The sequence below is a fragment of the Oncorhynchus keta genome, chromosome 2, assembly GCF_023373465.1.
Source record: "Oncorhynchus keta strain PuntledgeMale-10-30-2019 chromosome 2, Oket_V2, whole genome shotgun sequence".
In the NCBI taxonomy this organism is placed as follows: Eukaryota; Metazoa; Chordata; class Actinopteri; order Salmoniformes; family Salmonidae; genus Oncorhynchus; species Oncorhynchus keta.
Window position 1 is genome coordinate 65,979,116 of NC_068422.1, and position 25,132 is coordinate 66,004,247.

Genomic DNA, 25,132 nt, shown 5'->3' on the forward strand with positions numbered 1-25,132 from the left:
GAAAACTCTCTAGGTAGATAGTGTGGTCTACAGCTTATCATGGCATACTCTACCTCAGGCGAGCAAAACCTTGAGACTTCCTTAGATATCGTGCACCAGCTGTTATTTACAAAATAAATAGTCCACCGCCCCTTGTCTTACCAGACGCCGCTGTTCTGTCCTGCTGATACAGTGTATAACCAGCCAGCTGTATGTTGATAATGTTGACGTTCAGCCACGACTCCGTTAAGCATAAGATTTTCCCATTTTGAATGTCCCGTTCATAGTTTAATCTTCTGCGTAGGTCATCGATTTTATTTTCCAAAGATTGCACTTTTGCTAGCAGAATGGAAGGAAGTGTTGTTTTTTTTGATCGCCTACGAATACTCAGAAGGCAGCCTGCCCTCTGGCCCCTTTTTCTCTACCTTCTCTTTACGTAAATGATGGGGATCTGGGTCTGTTCCCGGGGAAGCAGTATATCATTCACGTCAGGCTCGTCGGACTCGTTAAAGGAAAAAAGGATTGTGCCAGTCCGTGGTGGGTAATTGCAGTTCTGATGTCCAGATGTTGTTTTCGGTCATAAGAGACGGTAACAGCAACATTATGTACAAAATACGTTTAAAAAAAAGTTACAAACAATGCAAAGAAACAAACAAAAAAACACAATTGGTTAGGAATACGTTAAACTTCAGACTTGTTTTCCGGGGCCATCTTTTTTCACCATCTACGTTGAGTCTTGCCAAGAACATCTCTTAGCCATGGTATATTGGCCATAAGCTTCGACCACTCGTGCCTTATTTCTTAAATATACCAATAAGAATGAGGGTTCCAAACCTCTCTGCCAATAACAGTTCATTATCTGTTTTTCACTCCCCACTCAGACCACTCCCAGACAGTCCTATCAAAATGGTTCATTGAGAAATGTTTCTTTGCTAAGAAGCTATTTTTGTTAATTTTTTATAATTTTAATTTAAAACAATCACAGTAAGGTACTTAATTGTTACCCAGAAATAATTTGATATAGATAAAAACGCTGCATTGCACCTTTACACATTTTGCCATGGGGCAGGGAAAAACATTGCAGTTTTACAGTTAATTTCCTGCAATTCTACCCATTTTGTAATGACTTATGCCATGTTTATATGATATCTGAGTGACAGTGACTAACACAATCAATGGGGCCCCCCTTGAGGTCAGGGCCCCTGGGCATGTGTATGGTTGGTATTTGGCCATGATTACTACAAGTTTAGATAGCTGGCTAGACTAAATACCAATAAAACATTGTTAGCTGGATAATTGAGTGAGGGTCAGTGACTGACATTATAAGAGAAAAACTGCTAATGCACAACCACATTTCGAAATTGCACCTGGTGCAATCTACTATTCTTAAAGCTGCAGGGTTGCCTAGTGGTTAGAGCGTTGGACTAGTATCCAGAAGGTTGCAAGTTCAAACCCCCGAGCTGACAAGGTACAAATGTGTCCTTCTGCCCCTGAACAGGCAGTTAACCCACTGTTCCTAGGCCGTCATTGAAAATAAGAATTTGTTCTTAACTGACTTGCCTAGTTAAATAAAGGTCAAAAAAAGCAACTTTTTGGGTGGTGACCAAATAAATCCACATAGAAATGTGGATTCACATTGAAAGCAATGATTCTCTACACTAGACATAGCTTGTCATTCACATTGAAAGCAAGTCTAAGAAGAGGTAGATCTGTTCTATGTGCGCTATTTCTATTTGTCCCGTGCTTAAATTTGGTATTTGCATCGTTTCCCTCCGGTTTTGTACAACACCTTCAAACAGCTGAAAAGACAGTATTTTTGGTAACTGAAAAGATATTGCACAGCGGTTTAGAGGGTACAATGATTCTCTACACTAGACATAGCTTGTTTTGTCACATATATATATAATTTCAGTTTATATAAATATATATAATATATATAATTGGTTAGGGCCCCTTAAGTGACCACTTATTTCGCTTATGCCTGGAAAACCGTCCCTTCACACACACACGTTTCCACCAGAGTCAGACACCAGCAGTTTTTATACATTTAACTTGATGATCCTGAATCATATCATATGTCTGTCCACTGTGTTCTTTCTGCATTGCCTACGAACACGGAACTTCAGCGCGTTAGAAATCAGAATCCAACACCCCTTCATGATCTGTAAAACCCCGTCCATGTCATTTTTCTCTCATCCAATGTGCTTCCAAACTTGCAAGAACTACCCAATAGAATGTGTTCTTTATTGCAAGACGTATGTCATGATTGGATAATTGTACTGTCACTTTAACCTAACCACGCACCTTGCATGCCTTGGCTACACTTCAGAAATCTGAAATTGGTGGTTTGACGAACTGGCCTGTACTGTGTGTCTACATTAGTTAGGCAGTTGTCAATGTAACGTTCTAACCTTTATAACGACATAGCTAATCACTGTATCCAACGTCGCTTGCGTTTCGCATCCACGAGTCAAGAGGCACCAACAGAGGATATGCCAGCCAAGCCAAGGTGGAAGTAGCTAAAGTAACCATATCAACAGACAAGACGGGCTCCAGACTGGGGACTATCTTTAGGGGACAGGGGTAAAACAAAACTGATCGGATTGGGAATCTGACAGCAAACTGACCAGCTAATAATGGAAATTGTTATCTGTCGGTAAAATAAGCGTTTACCACGTGTAACCTTATTTCAATGGGTCTAGTAGCTAGCGACAAAGAAAGCCTATATATAGGGTACCAATACGTTATCTGGTGTAGTAGCGCCTAGGATTAGCAGTTAACGCGTAGCAACTACGTTGAATTGCATTGGATATCGCTAGATTAACGTTTGAATACAGTATTTTATATATACATAATTAAGATCCATAATCAAGATGTATCATTAGCATGGCGATAGTTGCTTTGTAGTGTGTCTGACTAGCACTTTCAGTGCAAGCAACGAGCCAAACCAGTTTTGGTTCATCTGTGTTAGCGCAGTCGGGTTGCTAATGCGTTAGCTAACTACTGTAGGTTTACGATTTGGTGGATAAATACACTTTTCTATCTATCTTGAAACGATTCAGGGCCCACCAGAATCGCTCAGATAATGACACTGGACTCGTTAGATAGCTAAATAATTTGTCACTTGCATGCTTGGCTAGTGTTTGTCCACGTTTGCTGTTGCATTTAGGCCACGTCGCTGCAGATGCATTTCATCCACTGACAGCGTCGTTGGATGAATGCAAACAAGACAGGCGACAACTGTGCGGAAGAGGGAAGACGCGTGAATAACTATTCCCCGAAGCTAACTTAATGCAAGAAACTCGTTTGGGGTTTGCTAAAAATGCTTTCTTTATAGACTTTCTCAGTGGCTGTATTTTTGCCGTAATTGAACGGCATGTCACCTACCCAATTTGTTAACCAGGGGAAGCATCGGCTTTTTTAGTTTTCTATATCAATTATCGAATACATTCTGAAATGGTTGGCTTTGGCGCAAACCGACGAGGAGGCCGTCTCCCTTCCTTCATCCTGATCGCGCTGATGGTGATCATTGCCATACTGTCTTTCAACTACTGGACTGTGTCCAACAAGCAAGGGCACCTATTGGACGAGTTGGCGGAGGTGCAGACACAGGTGAAGCGGACCGACGCGGCGCGCAGTCGACTGGAGAAGCGCAACTCGGAGCTGATGGTGCAGGTAGACACGCACAGGAAACATATCGATCAGAAGGACGGAGATAACAGCATGCTGGAGGGCAAGCTGCAAGCTCGCGAAGCTCTCGTCAAAAAGTGTACGGATGAAAAGGTGGGTAGGACTCGATACTGGATCACTTAATCCATCCGTAGTACCTATGATTCATAATTCCTGCAGATCTCAGGCTTATTAACTAACTGTGCATAGGTTTGGCAGGTGGAAAGCAGCCTTGCACCTGCATCCTATTGTTGTATTACAGTGGAGGGCAAAACCAATGTCAACCTAGTGACACCTACCAACATGGGTAAAGACTGAGCAGTTGAAAGTGGGTTGACGTGTACCTAAGTGACTGCCTTTTTTATTGACTTCCTAGTTCATGGAATGAGTCTTGATGTAATTTTAAATGTAGGTTAAACTAAAATACTGTTTATGAATTTATCTACTTCAGCTGTGATACCCATCAATCTTTGAATCTCAGAGGTGATTTCAAAAGCCATATCATGTAACAGCTTAACTCATTTTTCCCCCCATCACAAAAGTGCCTGCTAACCTGGCATTGCAGTTTGCACATTGTTTATTGGTGTGTATTTGTGCACTTATATTAGTCATTTTACATGAGGTAGTTTCCCTCCCTGCAGACATGGGGGTTATGAGTCCCAGCTGGGTCCCCTCTGCAAGGGCCCATCTGTGTGCCCAGTGCTGGGGACCAGCCTCTTTTTACCCTTACAGCCTCAATGTATGCTTACGTGCCTCACCAGATTGCATAGGAGGCGTGGAACAGCTGAGGGGGAGGGCCTACCTTTCATTAGCATTCTGCCGTACCCACACGGATGTTTGCTCTTCGGATTGTGTGGGCTAGCCATGCCCAAACCGGATTGTATATTTTAATTACAGCTCATTTCCTGAATGTTAATGGTGTCCAACAGTGCAAATCCTCTGTTCAACATGAGGGATGTCGTATTGTAAAGCCAATCCCAGATTTTCCCCAGCGTTATCTACTCTTTGTCCCGTATCAGGATCTAATTTTCTGATGTTACCAGTGTTAGGGTTTGGTCAGTGTCATCCTTAGTCCAATTGTGATTATGTACCCATAAAACATGACTCTATTGCGCCCTCCCCCATATATATATATATTTTTAAATGACTCTGTTGTGAAATTGAATGCAACTGGATGAATCATGATGAAATATAATGTTAAAAGCCTGGACAAAGGCTAAGTGCAGGCAATGGCAAATCTTTTCTAATATTCCTTTCTGGTGGAAGGGCAGGGCAGAGCAGGTTCGTTTGTGTCTGTCTGTGTGGCGAACACATGATGGAGCAGCAGTGACTGTCTGATGAGGAACATGCTGTCTTACCATAGTGTGCTAGGTTATAGGCCTAGATCATGGGTTGGATAGAAGCAGTCTACAGTCTTCAGAATTGATTAATAATTGCTTTATTTCCCTCATAAAATAATAGAAAAATTAACTAGATAAATTGGTGGGACTTACTTTAACTCTTTACAAGTATTTTTGTGGAAGAAGTTTTAAATGTTTTACTTAAGCCAAAGCAGTTAAATATATATTCAAAGTTACATTTTGTAAAATAATTGGTCTTGCTTTGATAGACTAAACTATCAACCTTATTACTTTGGATTGTGAGGCAGTTAGATCCCATATTTCATCACAAATAACTATACTGACTAGCCTATTGCACTTTTTTTCTGCTGTCTTACTACAACACCACAGTGTATATGCAAACTGTAATTATAGAGTACAAAAAAACAAGGAGGCATTGTTGAAGTTTAAAATAAATGTAAAGCTGCAATATGTAACTTTTTGGGTGACCCTGACCAAATTCACATAGAAATTAGTTATAGATTTGTCATTAAAACAAGTTTAAGAAGTGGTAGATCGGTTCTATGTGCGCTATTGCTATGGTTCCCATTCTTAAGTTAAGTTATTTAGCATCTTTTACTTTCGGTTTTGTACACCAGCTGAAAATACAATATGTTTGGTTATGGAAAATGTATTTCACAGCGGTTTAGATGGTACAAAGGTTCTCTACACTATACTGGCTTATTTTGTGATTGGTTGTAGTTATTGCTGTTTTGATTTCAGATTTGAATATCGGAGAAGTAGACCAGGGTGTCATACCCTTTAACTTTTGATCTATGTTGCGTTGTTGGGAAAAGTGGTCTAGGTAGCTGATTTGTCAAAAGTCACATTTGCTCATTGGGTGTTTCTCAAAATGCATACCTCCATGCTCTGAGCACGGGAGGGTCAGACTATGAGTCCAAATCAATGTATGTGAAACGGAGCACTTTTCGAATGCGTACTCCGTTTGTACCTATTTTTAAGCATGCATCGACGCAAGCTTCAACTGAAAGAATGCACAAATGTGACGCAACCACGTAAAACAATTATGCAACATTTCTTGAAATTAATAGCGGTCGTTAAAATGCACTCTGACTTCAGAATGAAATGTTGCTTATTCACATCTTATATGTTGCCTGACTATGTTTTATATATTTATCTTGATATGTTAATAAATACACTGCTCAAAAAAATAAAGGGAACACTTAAACAACACAATGTAACTAAGTCAATCACACTTCTGTGAAATCATACTGTCCACTTAGGAAGCAACACTGATTGACAAATTTCACATGCTGTTGTGCAAATGGAATAGACAACAGGTGGAAATTATAGGCAATTAGCAAGACACCCCCAATAAAGGAGTGGTTCTGCAGGTGGTGACCACAGACCTTCTCAGTTCCTATGCTTCCTGGCTGATGTTTTGGTCACTTTTGAATGCTGGCGGTGCTTTCACTCTAGTGGTAGCATGAGACGGAGTCTACAACCCACACAAGTGGCTCAGGTAGTGCAGCTCATCCAGGATGGAACATCAATGCGAGCTGTGGCAAGAAGGTTTGCTGTGTCTGTCAGCGTAGTGTCCAGAGCATGGAGGCACTACAAGGAGACAGGCCAGTACATCAGGAGACGTGGAGGAGGCTGTAGGAGGGCAACAACCCAGCAGCAGGACTGCTACCTTGGCCTTTGTGCAAGGAGGAGTAGGAGGAGCACTGCCAGAGCCCTGCAAAATGACCTCCAGCAGGCCACAAATGTGCATGTGTCTGCTCAAACGGTCAGAAACAGACTCCATGAGGGTGGTATGAGGGCCCGACGTCCACAGGTGGGGGTTGTGCTTACAGCCCAACACCGTGCAGGACGTTTGGCATTTGCCAGAGAACACCAAGATTGTCAAATTTGCCCCTGGCTCCCTGTGCTCTTCACAGATGAAAGCAGGTTCACACTGAGCACATGTGACAGAGTCTGGAGACACCGTGGAGAACGTTCTGCTGCCTGCAACATCCTCCAGCATGACAGGTTTGGCGATGGGTCAGTCGTGGGGTGGCATTCCTTTGGGGGGCCGCACAGCCCTCCATGTGCTCGCCAGAGGTAGCCTGACTGCCATTAGGTACCGAGATGAGATCCTCAGACCCCTTGTGAGACCATATGCTGGTGCGGTTGGCCCTGGGTGGTTCCTCCTAATGCAAGACAATGCTAGACCTCATGTGGCTGGAGTGTGTCAGCAGTTCCTGCAAGAGGAAAGCCTTGATGCTATGGACCGCCCGTTCCCCAGACCTGAATCCAATTGAGCACATCTGGGACATCATGTCTCGCTCCATCCACCAATCCACAGACTGTCCAGGAGTTGGAGGATGCTTTAGTCCAGGTCTGAGAGGAGATCCCTCAGGAGACCATCCGCCACCTCATGAGCATGCCCAGGCGTTATAGGGAGGTCATACAGGCACGTGGAGGCCACACACACTACTGAGCCTCATTTTGACTTGTTTTAAGGACATTACATCAAAGTTGGATCAGCCTGTAGTGTGATTTTCCACTTTAATTTTGAGTGACTCCAAATCCAGACCTCCATGGGTTGATACATTTGATTTCCATTGATCATTTTTGTGTGATTCTGTTGTAAGCACCTTCAACTATGTAAAGAAAAAAGTATTTAATAAGACTATTCCATTCATTCAGATCTAGGATGTTATTTTAGTGTTCCCTTTATTTTTTTGAGCAGTGTACATGCTGTGTTAATTTTGGTATGATTACCTGCCTACAATACCCACTGTAGTATGTGTAGATTGCAAGCCCATAGTAAGTCAATGGGGCTAACTGGCAAGCTACTACTGTTAGCTAGCCATATAGCCACAAATAATTGTTAGCTAGCTAGCTACCTACAAAGATTGTACATCTACCTTGCATAACATAGTTTTAAGTCATGTTGCCTGTTGAACTAGCTGGCTAGATTTATTATGATTCACATATAACTAGCTCATACGTAAAAGGTTTGCTTTGCGTATGTATCTTGCTTAGTTTCTATTGTTCTATTGTTCCATTGTCTTGGCTGGAAGAAGGTTCAGTGGATGTGGAGGTGCAGTGAGTGCTTCTCAAATGTAATGTTTTATGCGTTCTCCACACGTGTCCTCACAAGAACGTACTTAAGAGAACATCCTGAGAGAATGCACTTGAGTGTGGCGCACGGTAGCATGCATATTGAGAAACAATAATTTTCTCATGCTTAGACTGTGCTCCCCCATTGTTATAATTTGAATGTTCTGAAAAGTTTCATGGCAGTTAATTCAACAGTAGAAAGTTAGCTCAATTAGTTTGTTACTAAGATGGCTATACCTCTTGATTGGTAGTAGATATTTCTATTAGAGGTCGGCCGACTAATCGACATGGCTGATTTTAATTAGTGCCGATTTTTCAAGTTTTCATAACAATCCTTAATCTGCCTTTTTGGATGCCAATTATGGCCGATTTACATTGCAATCCACGAGGAAACTTCTCGGCAGGCTGACCACCTGTTACGCGAGTGCAGCGTCAAAAGGACCTTGTCGCTGCAGTGAGCCAAGGTAAGTTGCCAGCTAGCATTAAACTTATCTTATAAAAAAATCAATCTTCACTTAATTACTAGTTAACTACACACGGTTGATGATATTTCTAGGTTAACTAGCTTGTCCTGCGTTGTATATAATCAATGCGGCGCCTGTTAATTTATCATTGAATCACAGCCTACTTCAACTTTGCCAAACGGGAGGGTGGTTTAACAAAAGCGCATTTGCAAAAAAGCACAGTCGTTGCACAACTGTAAATAACCATAAACATCAACCTTTCTTAAAATCAGTACACAGAAGTATATATTTTTTTAGACCTGCATATTTACTTAAAATAAATGCATGTTAGCAGGCAATATTAACTGGGAAAATTGTCACTTCTCTTGCGTTCAGTGCAAGCAGAGTCAGGGTATATGCAACAGTTTGGGCCAGCTGGCTCGTTGCTAACTGTGTTTCTTCCTAACGAAGATTGTAATTAATTTGCCTGAATTGTACATTATTATGACATAACATTGAAGGTTGTGCAATGTAACAGGAATATTTAGACTGATGGATGCCACCCGTTTGTCAGTATGGAATGGTTCCGTATTTCACTGAAAGAATAAACGTTTTGTTTTCGAAATGATAGTTTCTGGATTTGACCATATTAATGACTAAAGGCTTGTATTTCTGTGTTTATTATAATTAAGTCTATGATGTGATAGAGCAGTCTGACTGAGCGGTGGTAGGCAGCAGCAGGCTTGTAAGCATTCATTCAAACAGCACTTTACTGCGTTTGCGAGCAGCTCTTAGCAATGCTTGAAGCACAGGGCTGTTTCTGACTTCAAGCCTATCAACTCCTGAGATTAGGCTGGCAATAAAGTGCTTATAAGAACATCCAATAGTCAAAGGTATATGAAACACAAATGGTATAGAGAGAGAAATAGTCGATGCTTCATAATTCCTATAATAATAATAATTATTGTAAAGTGGCTGTTCCACTGGATGTCATAAGGTGTATGCACCAATTTGTAAGTCGCTCTGGACAAGAGCGTCTGCTAAATGACTTAAATGTATAACTAAAACTTCTTAACTGGGAATATTGAACCGCCAGCTTTCAAATGTTCTTAGCAAGGAACTTAAATGTTAGCTTTTTTTACATGGCACATATTGCACTTTTACTTAATTCTCCAACACTGTTTTTGCATTATTTAAACAGTTTTCATTACATATTTGAGACTAAAGAGATTTTATGTATTATATTAAGATAAAATAAGGGTCCATTCAGTATTGTTATTGTCATTATTACACATAGATATCTATCTATGTATCGGCCTATTAGTCGGTATCGGGTTTTTTTGGTCCTCCAATAATCGGTCTCTGCGTTGAAAAATCATAGTCAGTCGATCTCTAATTTCTGTTCTTATTTCCAGATTTGAATAGCAGAGAAGTGGAGGAAGATTTCATACCCTCTTAACTTTTTCTCAGTTCGGAAAGATGTCCTTATTATATTATTATATTATAAAGAGGTCAAAACCGCAGTTTAAAAAATGATACAAAAAGTTGATGTTGATACTAAAACATCTGTATCATTAGATATGTACAATATATTTTTGTTCTGATTACCACATTTTGTTTAAAAATATATATTTTTATATATTTACAGACAGACACACACAAAAGGTTGCTGATGCAGATACTAAAACAGCTGTATTGTTTAATCTCTACAAGATATTTCTGTTCCAGATTTGAGTAGCAGAGAAGTAGACAAAGCTGTCATGCCCTATAACATTTTGTCAAATGTATTGGTAAAGTGGTCAAAGTAGCTGATTTGTGTGAAAAGTGACATTGTTTACAGTAAATGTGAAGTCATGATGCCACAATGGGGTGCTTTGACTTTTTCCACATTTTGTTGTTATAAAGTGGGATTAAAATGGATTTAATTGTCTTTTTTTGTTTGTTTACGATTTACACAAAAATACTCAGTCAAAGTGGAATAAAAATTATAACATTAATGAATACTTACCTTGACTTGATAAGTATTCAACCCCCTGAGTCCGTACATGTTAGGATCACCTTTGGCAGTGATTACAACTGTGAGTCTTTCTGGGTATGTCTCTTAGAGCTTTGCACACCTGGATCATAGTATATTTGTACAATTTATTCTTCAAGCTCTGTCAAGTTGGTTGTTGATCATTGCTAGACAGCCATTTTTAAGTCTATTCAGTTTCTTTTGATCCTTAAACTCCCTAGTTATTGCCGATGACAAACGTACCCATAACATGATGCAGCCACCACCATGCTTGAAAATATGAAGTGGCACTCAGTGATATGTTTGGGGCAAATCCAACAACAACACTTTGTATTCCTTACAAAAATAAAAATAAATTGGCACATTTTTATGCAATTTTACTTTAGTGCCTTACTGTTCTGGAATATTTGTATTCTGTACAGTCTTCCTTCTTTTCAATCTGTCATTTAGGTTAGTATTGTGGAGTAACTAAAATGTTGTTGATCCATCTTCAGTTTCTCCTATCACAGCCATTAAACTCTAACTGTTTTAAAGTCACCATTGGCCTCATGGTGAAATCTCTGAGCGGTTTCCTTCCTCTTCGGCAACTGAGTTAGGAAGGACGCCTGTATCTTTGTAGTGACTGGGTGTATTGATGCACCATCCAAAGTGTAATTAATCACTTCACCATGCTCAAAGGGATATTTTCACCCATCTACCAATGCGTGCCCTTGTTTGAAATGTACTACTCGGTTAAGGTACCTTACACTTATTTGTATGTGTGGGGTACAGACATAAGGTAGTTATTTCAATCCTATTAAACACTATTATTCCACACAAGTGTCCATGCCAGTTATGTGACTTGTTTTTTACTCCTGAATTTATGTAGGCTTGCCTTAACAAAGGGGTTGAACTCTTGACTCAAGACATTTCAGCTTTTCATTTTTAATTAATAAAAAAAAGTAAACATAAAACCACTGATATTGTGTGTAGGCCAGTGACACAAAATCGAAATATAATCAATTTAAAAATCAGGCTATAACAACAAAATGTGGAAAAAGTCAAGTGGTGTGAATACTTTCTGAAGACACTAAACATTTAATGAAATATATATATATCATGTTCGTACTGCTGAAGGATAGAGAAGCAACACAATATAAATGTCATTGAGGTGTTTTGCTTTAATGTCTCGGTCTCCACATCTGCAGTGTGCTTTGTGCCTAGAAAGAGTACTGTTATTTTCCACACAGCAGATTTGGTGGAGAGACTGTGAACCACTCGGTGTCTTTCTCTTCAAGGAAGGTGACAGCATGAAGCTTTTATCTCCACAATGGCTGACATTGATGCTGTAATTACTGACACTCCTCTTCTGTGCATTCTGCCTCATTAAAGTTCTGAGCTCCTCTTTCCCTCCCTCCCCTCTCTGTGTGGATTTGATTCAAGCTCTTGGATCTCCCTGGAGAATCCACCCCTGTGATTTGATTGATGGCCAGTGACAACTGATGGGGACGTGAATCTCATTTGTGGTGGAGTTTGTTTCTGGGACAGTCATATAGGGTTGCCTGACTGGATACTATTCCCTCATTAGCCTATAAATAACAGTTCCTTCAGCCACTATGCCACACCGCTATAAAATGTTTAGTGACTGGGTCAATGGAGCTATCAGAGAGAATCAGCTTTGGGAGAGACTAGTATTGGATTGCACACGTGGTTACTTGCTACCTGGGAAGGGTAATCCCAGCCGGGCATCCCCTTGGTGTCTGCACCATGCTCAAATCGATTTGGTTTCTCCGGGCTGGGGTTGATGTTTTTTGTCTTTTTGATGTTCATTTCATGCATTGAGGGTGTAGAATACAGTAGGTCTATGAATCTCCTAGGTTTGATGGTCCTTTGCCAGTGTTTCTAGCAGCTGGGATCTCCTGTCCTTACACTGGTGACAGTTTTGCTCATTCTGAGTGGTTGTTTGGCTGGGCTGTAGAGACTTAGTCAGACCCCAGATAAGAGATGGCATAATTGGGTGGAGGGCAGAGAGGGGCCTGTCTGGATCAGTCGGGCTCAGGAGGACAGAACTCTCGTCTGACAAATTCTCACTTCGTCTGCGGCCTCTCAGCCATGGACATGACTGGACCTATGGCCTGTGCTGGATTTTTGGACAGCTTTCAATTAGATATACTTTGGTGTATTCAAAAAGGTGGCACATCACATTTGCAATAACCATATCTAACAAGTATTATTGTTCTATATAGTGAATGCATTTACTTTGCATGGTGGAGGATAACAAGTATTAAGCTGTGCATGTGCAGCAGCCCCCTCTGCGACAAGCACTGTCAATGAGGAGCACTGCGATGATGGCTCCCTCTTCAGGTCACTGGGCAACACTGGGAGCTGAGCCTTCTTTTATTGTGGTCAAGGTAGGGGGAGGGGAGAGACACGGGACAAAGGAAAGCAAACTGGACAAATGAGGATTTCGTCTCCTTTTGAAACAACCATTGCACAATTTAGACATGAAACTGAACGCAGGATGTATGCATAAATTAAGCTCACAATGCCTTTATAATAAATCCAGATATAGCATGCTTTTTATTTATGTTGAGCACAGAACACATACCTACTCTTATTTGGTGTAGCATAATGTTGCCACACCCTCGTCTCTTTTTACAGTGTTCTATTATGTTCAATACAAAACTGTATACAGCTCAGGTGTGTGTGGTCACGTAGGCTTATATTTGTCAAATGTGGGCATATGGATACAGATACCAGACATGTAGACACTTCATGTTCTCTGTCCCTCTAAGCATGCACAAATAGTGCCCCAGAGATGGCCTTCGTTCCTGTTTCTCTCCCAGCTGCATTTCACATTCACCACATCCCCTCAGTCTCCTGAGATCAAACGCCTGCACCCCTCCCGCTGTTTCCTAAATCTACCTCAAAGCCACAGCCGCTCTCCTCTGGTTGCGGCAACAAAAACCCGTAAGATTGAATTGTCTTTTTGTACATGTATGAAAATAAATTGAATAACCCCATAGCCAGTCAGTGTGTCATAATGTAATGGGCCAATAGCGCATTGTTCTGACTAAGGTGGTTTCACTCGAAGCAGTCTGGGGGTGTATTATGAATTTCCCAATGCACAAAAGAGCAGTCAGAGAAAGTCAATCGAAAATCAATCCAGTTTAATTACAAGTTGCAACAGGGAGACACCTCGAACACAGAAGCAGAGAAAATGTCTAACGGGCCTTCTCTGAGACAGCCCTTAATCCTAAACAGGACCCAATTGTTCTGTAAACCCGAGAAGCTATTAGGAAGTCAACTAAAGGCATGGACTTGGTCAGCTGCTACAGAATACAATCGTAATCGGTGTCGTCCAGTCTGGCATCAATCGCCATCAACAGATATGACTTTGATCCATAACATACAGCATCCAGTTTAGGGCATCAATCCAAGTGTCACGAAACACTAGAAACCATTTCAAATCAAATTGTGTTAGTCACATGTGCTGAACACAACAGTGAAATGCTTCATTACCAGCACCTAACCAACAATGCAGCTTAAAAAATACAAATAAGAAATAAGTAGTTAAAGAGAAGCATTAAAATAACAATAGCGAGACTATATACGGGGTACCGGTACAGTCTATGTAATATGTACATGTAGGTAGTTACTATGCATAGATAGTAGCAGCAGTGTAAAAGAAGGGAGGGGGTGCAATGCAAATAGTCTATTACAGAAAGAGATTGTTTAGCATATTCATACATCTTAAATATTCCTTTTACAGTGAGCCATAGATGTGTTCAGCTTAGGTCTCTATCAGGCTTCATTATGAAGGCTGTGGTCTGTTCTGACTGCCTCAGCCTGGCTGTCCCCTAGGATCTCTCATCCATCTAATCTGACTCGATATCTGGCTGCAGATGGTCCTCCAGTCACTCGGCTGGTCAGACGCAATGAATGAGATGGGAGTCTTTTGCAAGCAGACTTTTCACTCAACAGAACCTTTATGCAGCTAGATATCTCTACTGTTGCCGAGCTGACATTTGAAATACTATTGCATCGGAACATAGTATAAAAAGGATATATTTCCAGTTAGGCTAGTTCAGCCATGTAATGCTTTAGATGTCCTGTTCAACCGGTTGTATTTGGCCTTAGGAGTGTTACGTACGCTTCTTGGAGGGAATGCAGCACACTGCTACATCTCAACTCCCCGTGTAGTGACAATTGTATTTGATCGTAGGTGCGGGGAAGAACGACAGAGGCAGCGAGAAATACCATATACAGGGAATTTATTATTCCTTAACACGGTAATGTGGGGAAAAGGGGTTGGACGGAACCAAAGTAAGTTAGTCCCCTCTCCTACCTTACCTGCCTTCCCACCTAACCTTAAGCACCACCTGGCGCACTAACCAAAATACAGGGGGTGGTCCGCCCAGGTCTTACCTAGTGTGCCTAGACATATTAAATACGACGGGTTATGTATGCCCACAGACCTCTCTCCTAAACACTCCCAAGATGCCTTCCCCCCTGGGAACAAATGAAAGAATACTTTAAGTGAAATTGACGCCCTATTGGCATACACATACCTCCTGAAGGAGTGGCTACAAAATAATATCAACAAAACCTTTACTGCCCGCCACAACAACCAACACAGGACATAAAAAATAAGCTATTTTCTCTGACAAAGGAACACTGGTTTTTATCAAGCTGGAGAAGGAGTTGGTAATTGACGAGACAGCTGTATCCCCTGAAGAAGGGGGGGGGGTCAGAGCTCCAATCAGCGATGGGGTCAACCAGTCAGCTGCTTCAGGAATCCAGGAAGCCATTTCCTGAAATGCCCACACTTGCAAACCCACAACAACACAGAAACTGGGGAACGTAACAATGAACATAAAGGGTTCTGGTAACAAAGCGTTCTGGTGACCTTTCCTCAGACTGATGTTCTTTTCTCTCCTTTCCAGATGAAGGTGCAGGGTGATGTCACAGCACAGATGTCAGAGATTGTGAGGCTGAAAGGTAAGAGCAGACACTGGCCAGCAGAGGGCACATTTCTGTTGGAGTCTTGTGGCTAGGCTAGCAGAAAGCAGTATGGGCTTGTATTAACATAGATGGAGTCTGGAGCAGTAACAGCAGTTTGCTTAATGCTGTTAAAACATCTTATCTCAAGTCCCCCGTGTGCCAAGTGAACTCTAATGCATACAGATTTGCAATGTTGTCAATCCTAGTTTCTTTATTGAACGATTGTTCCACACTAACGCTGTAGCCTAATATCACTACATGGTTAAATGCATTTGTTCATAGAATATGAACCCTAAGGTTATAATGTGTGTTATTTGGGTGGGTGTAGAGCAGCTGAAGGAGCTGAAACAGGAGTTTATGAGGCAGGAGATCCAGCTGAGGGAGGTGAAGAAGAACAGCACCAACCTGGAGAGGAAGCTGGAGTATGAGAGGTACAGAGAATGAACTCAACACATCTTTCATGTTTTTGCTCTAGGCTCTCAGTCACAAAAGTTCAGGTTATGATGACTATCGCACCAATATAGCCATTGGTGTGAATTCTGACAAGCTTCGTTGCTTTTCTCTCTGAATTTTGTTTGTTTGTGTGTATGATAGCTTGCAGTGTGGGCGTCAAATCACACAACTAATGGACGAGTATGAAGAAGCTAAAAAGACCCTGGAAGAGGAGGCGGTGAAGCTGAGAAAGGTGAGGCTCTGTCAGAGCACTTAGTCATGGTGTCCCTGCCTTTCCTTTCCTTCCCCTGTAACGTAAGTTGTCTACCACCCCCTGCTGGTGTTCATAGATCATACACTCCGTGGATTATCCTTTGCTGGGGATGTCAGCAGCTCTGCACTTAGTCATTGTGACTTTTTTAAAAACTTACCCAGCAATAGTAAAGGTGATTATATTCATCTCTCCCCTCTGTCTTTTTCTCTGTCCCACCCGCCCGCCATCTGCAGAGTGTGCTGGATAGCAGGAAGGTCGGAGCTGCAGAAGGAGGGACTGAGGTGGAGACCGCAGGAGAGCACCCAACTGTGGCCACACACCGAGACACTGACCTCAAAGGTAACATACAACCAGCTCATATTGCCACGTTCTGCCTCTGTAAAGTTTGAGGTAACCCACCCTCTCCCTCCACCCCATCCATTCTTCTCTCTCTCCCTCCTGGGATAGAAGGTTTGGGCAAGCCTGGCAGTGATGCTGGCATGCCTGGTATTGAGGACAGTGAAGTGGGAAAAATAGATGATGTGCAGTTTGGTGAGTATTTATTCTCTCTGGTTATTCTACTTTTGATAACGATTCTGTCAGTAAGATTGGTGTCAAATTTCAACTGGAACTGTCCTCCCCTCTCATTCTCTCCAGCCCTGAAGAAGCCAGCCATCACCCAGAACCACATAGAACCTGATACTGGGTTAAGAGAGGTGGGGGCCGGTATGGGAGCGGGGGCAGGTGAGGGGGCTGGTCGAGACCTCTCTCTGGACCTGCCTGTGCTCCAGATCCAGGACAAGGTCCTAGGGTTGGGGAAGGAGGGACGAGCGGGGGCCCTCCAGCAGCAGCCCCCCCAGGCGGTGGCAGACAGACCCATCCTCTTTGATGAGGACAACAAGGCAGCCATCCAGGCTGATGAGTTCGGAGAGCAGCACAGACCGCTTAGAGGTATGTCGACTCACAGTCCACACACTCCATATTTGCATTTTCAGTTCACTTGATTAGTTTTGCTGCCCAGGGACAAAGCCACTTACTTAGAGCAGTAATGCTTTAGTGGTGACTTGTTATTGTGTGTCTGTCATTGAGCTTGAGACCTGAGGCCATGGCCTGGGTACTCAATCAAATGTATTTATAAAGCCCTTTTTACATCAGGCGATGTTACAAAGTGCTGTACAGAAACCCAGCCTAAAACCCCAAACAGCAAGCAATTACATTTACATTACATTTAAGTCATTTAGCAGACGCTCTTATCCAGAGCGACTTACAAATTGGTGCATACACCTTATGACATCCAGTGGAACAGCCACTTGCATCTAAATCTTTTTTTTTTTGGAGGGGGGTGAGAAGGATTACTTACCCTTACTTACCCTATCCTAGGTATTCCTTGAAGAGGTGGGGTTTCAGGTGTCTCCGGAAGGTGGTGATTGACTCCGCTGTCCTGGCGTCGTGAGGGAGTTTGTTCCACCATTGGGGGACCAGAGCAGCGAACAGTTTTGACTGGGCTGAGCGGGAACTGTACTTCCTCAGTGGTAGGGAGGCGAGCAGGCCAGAGGTGGATGAACGCAGTGCCCTTGTTTGGGTGTAGGGCCTGATCAGAGCCTGGAGGTACTGAGGTGCCGTTCCCCTCACAGCTCCGTAGGCAAGCACCATGGTCTTGTAGCGGATGCGAGCTTCAACTGGAAGCCAGTGGAGAGAGCGGAGGAGCGGGGTGACGTGAGAGAACTTGGGAAGGTTGAACACCAGACGGGCTGCGGCGTTCTGGATGAGTTGTAGGGGTTTAATGGCACAGGCAGGAGCCCAGCCAACAGCGAGTTGCAGTAATCAAGACGGGAGATGACAAGTGCCTGGATTAGGACCTGCGCCGTTTCCTGTGTGAGGCAGGGTCGTACTCTGCGGATGTTGTAGAGCATGAACCTACAGGAACGGGACACCGCCTTGATGTTAGTTGAGAACGTCAGGGTGTTGTCCAGGATCACGCCAAGGTTCTTAGCGCTCTGGGAGGAGGACACAATGGAGTTGTCAACCGTGATGGCGAGATCATGGAACGGGCAGTCCTTCCCCGGGAGGAAGAGGAGCTCCGTCTTGCTGAGGTTCAGCTTGAGGTGGTGATCCGTCATCCACACTGATATGTCTGCCAGACATGCAGAGATGCGATTCGCCACCTGGTCATCAGAAGGGGGAAAGGAGAAGATTAATTGTGTGTCGTCTGCATAGCAATGATAGGAGAGACCATGTGAGGTTATGACAGAGCCAAGTGACTTGGTGTATAGCGAGAATAAGAGAGGGCCTAGAACAATGCAGGTGTAGAAGCACGGTGGCTAGGAAAAACTCCCTAGAAAGGCCAAAACCTAGGAAGAAACCTAGAGAGGAACCAGGCTATGAGGGGTGGCCAGTCCTCTTCTGGCTGTGCTGGGTGGAGATTACAACAGAACATGGCCAAGATGTTCAAATGTTCATAGATGACCAGCAGGGTCATATAATAATAATAAGTGGTTGTAGAGGGTGCAACACCTCAAGAGTAAATTGAGTCAGTTGGCTTTTCATAGTCGATCATTCAGAGTTAGAGACAGCAGGTGTGGTAGAGAGAGGGTCTAAAACAGCAGGTCCGGGACAAGGTAGCACGTCCAGTGAACAGGTCAGGGTTCCATAGCCGCAGGCAGAACAGTTGAATCTGGAGTAGCAGCATGACCAGGTGGACTGGGGACAGCAAGGAGTCATCAGGCCAGGTAGGGGAGGTTAGGGAGAGAGAGCGAGAATAAATATATTTAAGTTCACACCGGATGAGATGGGAGAAATACTGCTCTGACTGGGCTCTTAATGGCTGTACAGCAGAGGCCCCGCTGCTCTTGGCCTCCCCAACTCCACACTAGCTGCTATAAAACGTGAGCCATGCTGGCTTCCTGTTTTCAGTTCAGATTTTTTTTCATGGATTGTTTGTGTAGAAAATGGAGGGAAACGTATCGTTGGCACAGTGCTCTGCTCTCTGTTTGGCAAACTGTCTTTTTTAAAGGCGATTCATCCTTTTCTCCCGGAGATTGAAACGTGCTCCTTCAGACTGTAGGCTAGCTCTCTGTGAAGGAGCACGTTCCATACTACAGGAGAGAGTGCACCCTAAACCTCTCTGCTATTGTACATTAGAAATGAAAAGCCCAAAAGGGATGACCAAATTTCAGGTGACATATTTCTAACAGGGGAATAAAAGTCATTATTGATGCTACCTCTGTTTCGATGTCTCCTTTAAGCTCCTGCCAATGTGATGAAAGCAGACGGTGTACAGAGGAAAGGGGCAGGACTGCCTCTGCCTCCTAACCCCGCCCAGGTGCCCAACCCTATAGAACCTCTGCATGCCAGAGACCCCAAGCCTGCTGAGCCCCTGCGTCACAGACAGAGTGAGTGCCTCCAAAGGCTGGTGGGGATGGGAGGGGGAGACTGAGTACCTCTCAGTACACAGGAGATGTGACACATGAAGACTGTGGTTGTGTCTTTCCTCTGACCTTTAGCTGCAGCGTCCCAGTAAGAAGAGCTTCTCTCACTTGCAGATGTGTCAAGGTTACAACATAACCTTTACAAATACGTAAGCTATTTTTGAACGCACTCTACAGTCCGAGCCCTACCTAGAGTTCTTTCTCAAGGCTGCGTTAGGTCTAGTATAAGTGGTTGCCTTCCCTAGCTATCAGGGTTTTAACAAACCTTCAACACTGCTCATAAAGTCATACATAGAGGTGCTGTCGCCACAGACTGAAAGAGATGGCCAGATGTCAGAGTGCACACAGTGGGAGAGGCCGCCTGACTTCAAGGGTCTCAGGGTGTTTCTTCCTGCTGCCTGCCTGGCTTCAGCTCTGCTCCCTCCCTCCCTTCGCTGCCTACTCTCCAAACAATACCCCAACCAGCTGCCCTGCCAGCTACCCCTCCTTGCTTCATCTTCACACACTCTGCACCACACATACACACACTCGTCATGTTTTCCTCCTAAGTTTCTTTACACATCACTTCATTGCCAATGACTTTTCTCCCCCCCAAAATCCCCTTAAACATATACACTATGCCTCCCTCCCATACCTTTTACAGTCCAACCCATCACTACCTCCTTCAGTCCATCTGATCCCTTCCGTTTCTTCGTTTCATCATACTCTCTCCAACCTTTCTCTTGTGACTCTGTCACAATCTCTTTGCTTCCCTCCCTTCCTGATGGGGCCCTTCTCTGCCTCTACAGGCCGTTTCTTTGATGAGAACGAGTCCCCTGTAGATCCGCAGCACGGCTCTAAGCTGGCGGACTACAATGGGGACGATGGGAACGTGGGTGAGTACGAGGCGGACAAGCAGGCCGAGCTGGCCTACAATGAGGAAGAGGATGGTGATGGTGGGGAGGAAGACGTCCAAGGTGAGCCAGGCCAGGGGTCTTCAAGTCCAGCTGTATCACCATTTTCTCCCTCCTCCACTCCTGCTGTCCCTGCATTAGACTGAGTACCACCAGCTCGGCCAGAGCTCACAGCACCCTGAGTTACCCACCATTCCTGTCTCAGGAACATCCATAACCAACTGCCCCTCGGGGTCTAAGCCTGAGGACTGTTCAGTGGGTCATTTAGGCTGGAGGGCAAGCCTCCCATCATTGTATACCACAATAAAGCCCTACCTCTACATGTGGTGGGGGGCACTTCTCCCCCTCAGTGACTTATGGTTCTTTGTGACTCCAATGTCTGCATGCCTCATCCAGCCGTGCGCTTCTCCACTATCTGTGCTCCACCACCTGTTTGTGCCCACTGGTCATCTCTGTGTACACCTGCAGTAGATTGATAGATGCTGTGTTTGGGTAGTACTTGGAAGTTTGAAATGCATGTGCGTTCTTGTGTTATCATTATTGTACGGCTGTCATTCATTTCTCCATGACAGGTTAAGTGTTTTGTGTGTTACCCTTTTAATGGAACAGATTTCCATGTAGGTCCTTATTCCTTCGTCACATGATCTTGACATTTATAACAGCTATTGTTGTCCCTGCCATTGAATAGGCTATTGTGATAACAAAGTAGTGTCAGGAATTCTATGGCCAATATGGGACCAGACTAATATGTACAGTATGTTGCTCTTCCATAAAGAATTCCTAATGATAATCTTTTAGATTGAAAAAGGAAATCCCATTTAGCAAATGTAATTTAGGGATGAGCGAGATGACTACTCCCTGATTTTGTTCTGTCGTCAATCTCCTTTCAGATGATGAAGATCGAGACATGCAGGGAGACCGGGCAGTGGACTATGGGAAGAGACGTCAAGCCATCGACATTCTGTAAACCTTGTCCACTTGCTCTAGGATCTGGGATAGAACATTCAAACAAAAGCGTTTATTCCTCCGCATTGTTTCAATGGTGCTACAGATGTCATTAGGACTGGTTGAAATCATGAAGTCGTTTTAGGTGCGTCTCTTATGGCGATGGACAATTCTGAAGACACGATTACAGATTATTCCATGAATCCGTTTGACCTAAAACCATGTATCATTGAATCTATAAAACAGTTAATGATATCATTCTGTGCAGCTGTTGAATTGCAACTATATTTGTTTTATAAGTTATTTGGTATTAGAATTCGGTAGCGACTACAATGATATAATGTACAAGAGTGCTATACAGTGTACATTTTTGTTTTTTTTCATGACAGATTATGGATACTTTTGTTTTGTTTACTAATTTAAATGAACTGTCAGCTGCAAGAATAGACTGAAGTGGTCTGGGAGAGACCGTTTGGGCCAGAACCTCGCTGTCTTGGATGACTCTGTTGCTGACCCGGTCACCTAGACTTGCAGGCATGGCATATTGCTTGAAATTATCAACTTTTAATTTGACTTGTCTTTTATCTAAAAGGGAATATGTTTCCCTTTGATTTGGGACAGCTGTTGCTTGATAAAGAGAACCTGAACTATTGCTCCAAACTGTCAATGAATTTGACAGGATGGTTTCTTTGGCACATTCTCTCGTATTGTTGGACTCTTGTATGGATGCCCACACTTCGAACACAGCTGCGCCAACCAACGCAGCGCTTATGCCAAGGACTTCTCATGGCTTCTTAAACCTATTTGTTCACCTTATTTCTGTCACAGACATAAGTCTCCAAAGTGCTCATTCTGTCTTACAATTATGCTGTTGCTATTAATGCATGTGATTTTTATTAATCAACCTGAAGAACGTCTTGAAGCTGGGGGCAATACTTAAACCAGTTTAGAATTAGGAATCCTGTGGAAGACTAAATGCACATCTGTCCTGCTATTATGAATGGACTACAGTAGGCATAGATGTACATATTTGAACTGTTTCTATTTTAACTGTTCTTCCTTTTGAATAATAAGCATAAAATCAGTTTTGTGTGTTTTAAAAGTTGGTGATTTTCATATGGAAGGTCGGCATATTGAATGTACGCTGCTGATGTTTGGTTTTTCAAGATCATCATAATTAAGATATTTTGGGTAGTTAATTGTTTCAACTGTGCAATTTAGATGCTAATGGATAAACTGTGGAGTCAGTCTTTTCCGAGCTAAGCTTTTCTCTCAAATTCCGTGTTACTGATCTGGGGATTATTAAAAGCTGTTGATATCACTGATCTTGGGTAATTCATTTATCATTTCATACTGAAGAATAAATCATTCATAAGTGGTCATTGATGCAAGTAATTAAACAATTGTTTGTTTGCCCCTGAATGCCTTTTGATCCATGATTTTGTTCTCTGTAATCTCTTGGGAATGTGCATGTGAACTGTACTTTACCTGAGAATGTGACTTTCTGGCAGGGATCCTGGCCCATGTTGACTCCAATATTTCCCACATTTGTGTCAAGTTGGTTGGATGACCTTTGGGTGTGGTGGACTATTCTTGATACACACTGGAAACTGTTGAGTCTGGAAAAAAAACATCAGCGTTGCCGTTCTTGACACAAACTGTTGCGCCTGGCATATCCTGTTCAAAGTCACTTAAATGGTTTTGCCTTGCCCATTCACCCACTGAATGGCACGCATTCACAATCCATGTCTCAGGTCAAAGAAGGATTATTAAACCTTGTCTCCTCCCATTCATCTGCCGTGATTGACGTGGATTTAACAAGTGAAATCAATACGGGATCATAGCTTTCACCTGTTCAGTCTTATGGAAATAGGTGTGCTTAATGTTTTGTTTACTGAGTGTATACTATGTTAGTGTTACCAGAAGCCTCTCTATTGTAATAAAATCCATATCACCAGATTATCTTGATTTAGTTCAAATGCCCATAAAGCCACCGTAACATTTCTAGTATTTTACTCGCTCTTTTTTTCAACATTCGTAAACGTTATTAGTCTGCATAGAAGACCTCAAAAGATCAAGCAATTGCAAGAAAATACCCGGGAGTGAAGAGACCTCGATAAGACCCACACGCATGGGGATTCGGGACCAGGTAACCGTATGTACTGTCAGAGTATCTCTGGACTACTGTTTTTCAAATAAAAGGGGTGTGAGTTCATGTGCACAAGCAAAGGAAAAAGAGTTATATTACGCTGGCCCGGGTTGAACCGGGCAATGGCCCGGCACATCATAGGGCGAAAGCGGGAGGGTGGAGCGCCCTTCTCAAATCAAATAGTAATCTGCGCCGTTTGGTCATGTCAGCATGGTGCATCGTCCAGAAACATACATTTATTTTCTAGTTTTCATTGGGAAGGCAGGTAAAGGGGTTTTATCCAAAGCAATCACTGTTGAATGTGAAAACACAAAACTCGACTTAGAACTCGTGCTTAATTACGTTACTTTTGTTTTGAGCCGACTCGCTGTCCGCCAGAGCGGGGCACCTGGCTCACGCCCGTAAGCAGTCCGGTTCCACAATGAATGCTATCACTTCACCCGAACAAATTCCTCTCACCGGGATAACCCGGGCCAGATAAACGAACCACCTCATTGACGCCTCTGGCTCAAGCGGTCCTCTGTCATCCGGGTATCTGCCATCGAGAGAGTGTGGGTGAGGAGGCGGGAAATGGCGTCTGGGAGCACATCGCAGTATCAGCTACAAGACCGTTCATAAAAACAGCAAAGCAGAGAGGAAATAAGAAGAAAAAGAAGAAGCAGCTGCTGTCCGCACCGTGGCAGCCAGCAGTGCTTGGTCAGTCAACTCGCTTTCTAGATAAAGTGGAGTACTGTAAAGTAAGTAGGGATTATTTCAAGCGTCTTTCAGCATGTGTCAATGACGTACAAATAAATATTTTCCTTTCTCGCCCCCAAGGCATGGACAAAAACTATCTACAGTAGCTAGCCAGCCAATTTGACCCTACGTCTTGCAACAATCTCGGCCTCCTGGTTTGATAACATGGAACCATTTCGCAGCGGAAAATTATGAATGTTTTTGTAAATGTTGGTTTGATTTATTCTACATTTACAACAGTCTTGGCTAACTATTGCCTAAGACAGCTAATTGTGTAGATCCATGTTGCCAAGCTAGGTAGCTAACTAATCAGCTAGCAAAGTTTAGGTAGTAGTAGTGCTAGCTAATTAAGTTTAGCTAATGTTAGTTAGCTAGTCAAATGCGCATTTGGACAGAAGGAGCTAAATGTTGCTTGTCCAGCCTCTCACAACCTAAGTTTAATTTCGTTAGCTAGATGTTCTAACAGCTAACTGCATAGCTAAACCGCTAACATTTCTCAGTTGAAAACGGACAGTGAGAAATGGCAGGTACAGTAGCTAGTTATATAGGTGCTGTGTTTTTTGCTAGTTAGGGGGGTAGCCGCCACGGCTAGCTAACGTGAACTAACATCGCGCGCTGTTTTCTAACGATGTTTGTTACTTGCTAGCAGCGAACTGGCGTGATGTTTAGCTAGTTGGTTACTATTGGCGTCCTGCTTTTACGGCCTTCTACCTGGACACGAGTGGTCCGTAGCAAGCTTTAATTTCCCGCCCACTTTGTGT

At 43.1% G+C, this 25,132-nt stretch overlaps 2 protein-coding genes across 8 annotated transcripts in view; both read left to right on the top strand.

Annotated features, from left to right (window-relative positions):
* Positions 1-2,282: 2,282 nt before the first annotated feature.
* Positions 2,283-22,812, top strand: LOC118362311 (protein GOLM2-like). Of its 5 annotated transcripts, none has more exons than XM_052480879.1 (10): positions 2,283-3,762; positions 15,479-15,533; positions 15,865-15,967; positions 16,131-16,221; positions 16,476-16,581; positions 16,693-16,773; positions 16,879-17,172; positions 19,467-19,613; positions 20,438-20,605; positions 21,433-22,812. In XM_052480879.1, the coding sequence occupies exons 1-10, from the start codon at positions 3,436-3,438 to the stop codon at positions 21,507-21,509; spliced, it is 1,449 nt and encodes a 482-aa protein (XP_052336839.1). In that variant the 5' UTR covers positions 2,283-3,435; the 3' UTR covers positions 21,510-22,812. The 5 variants fall into 5 exon arrangements, with proteins under 5 accessions (XP_052336839.1, XP_052336836.1, XP_052336846.1 ...); XM_052480876.1 differs by having other exon boundaries at positions 2,284-3,762; positions 16,690-16,773; XM_052480886.1 differs by having other exon boundaries at positions 2,284-3,762; positions 16,690-16,773; positions 20,438-20,524.
* Positions 22,813-23,525: 713 nt separating this feature from the next.
* LOC118358949 (CTD small phosphatase-like protein 2-B) overlaps positions 23,526-25,132 on the top strand; it is a 28,288-nt gene continuing 26,681 nt past the window's right edge. The window contains exon 1 of one of the 3 annotated variants that reach the window (XM_052480863.1): positions 23,526-23,636. The gene's annotated coding sequence lies outside the window, so the exon portion shown is untranslated. Of the gene's footprint in view, positions 23,637-23,776; positions 24,374-25,132 lie in introns of those variants that run through there. The other 2 variants (XM_052480859.1, XM_035737009.2) reach the window with 2 other exon arrangements.

Coding starts and splice junctions, on each gene's coding strand:
- LOC118362311 (XM_052480876.1), top strand. CDS start 3,436: ATGGTTGGCTTTGGCGCAAACCGACGAGGAGGCCGTCTCCCTTCCTTC. Junction 16,774..16,878: donor AATAGATGATGTGCAGTTTG/GTGAGTATTTAT, acceptor CATTCTCTCCAG/CCCTGAAGAAGCCAGCCATC. Junction 20,606..21,432: donor TGGGGAGGAAGACGTCCAAG/GTGAGCCAGGCC, acceptor ATCTCCTTTCAG/ATGATGAAGATCGAGACATG.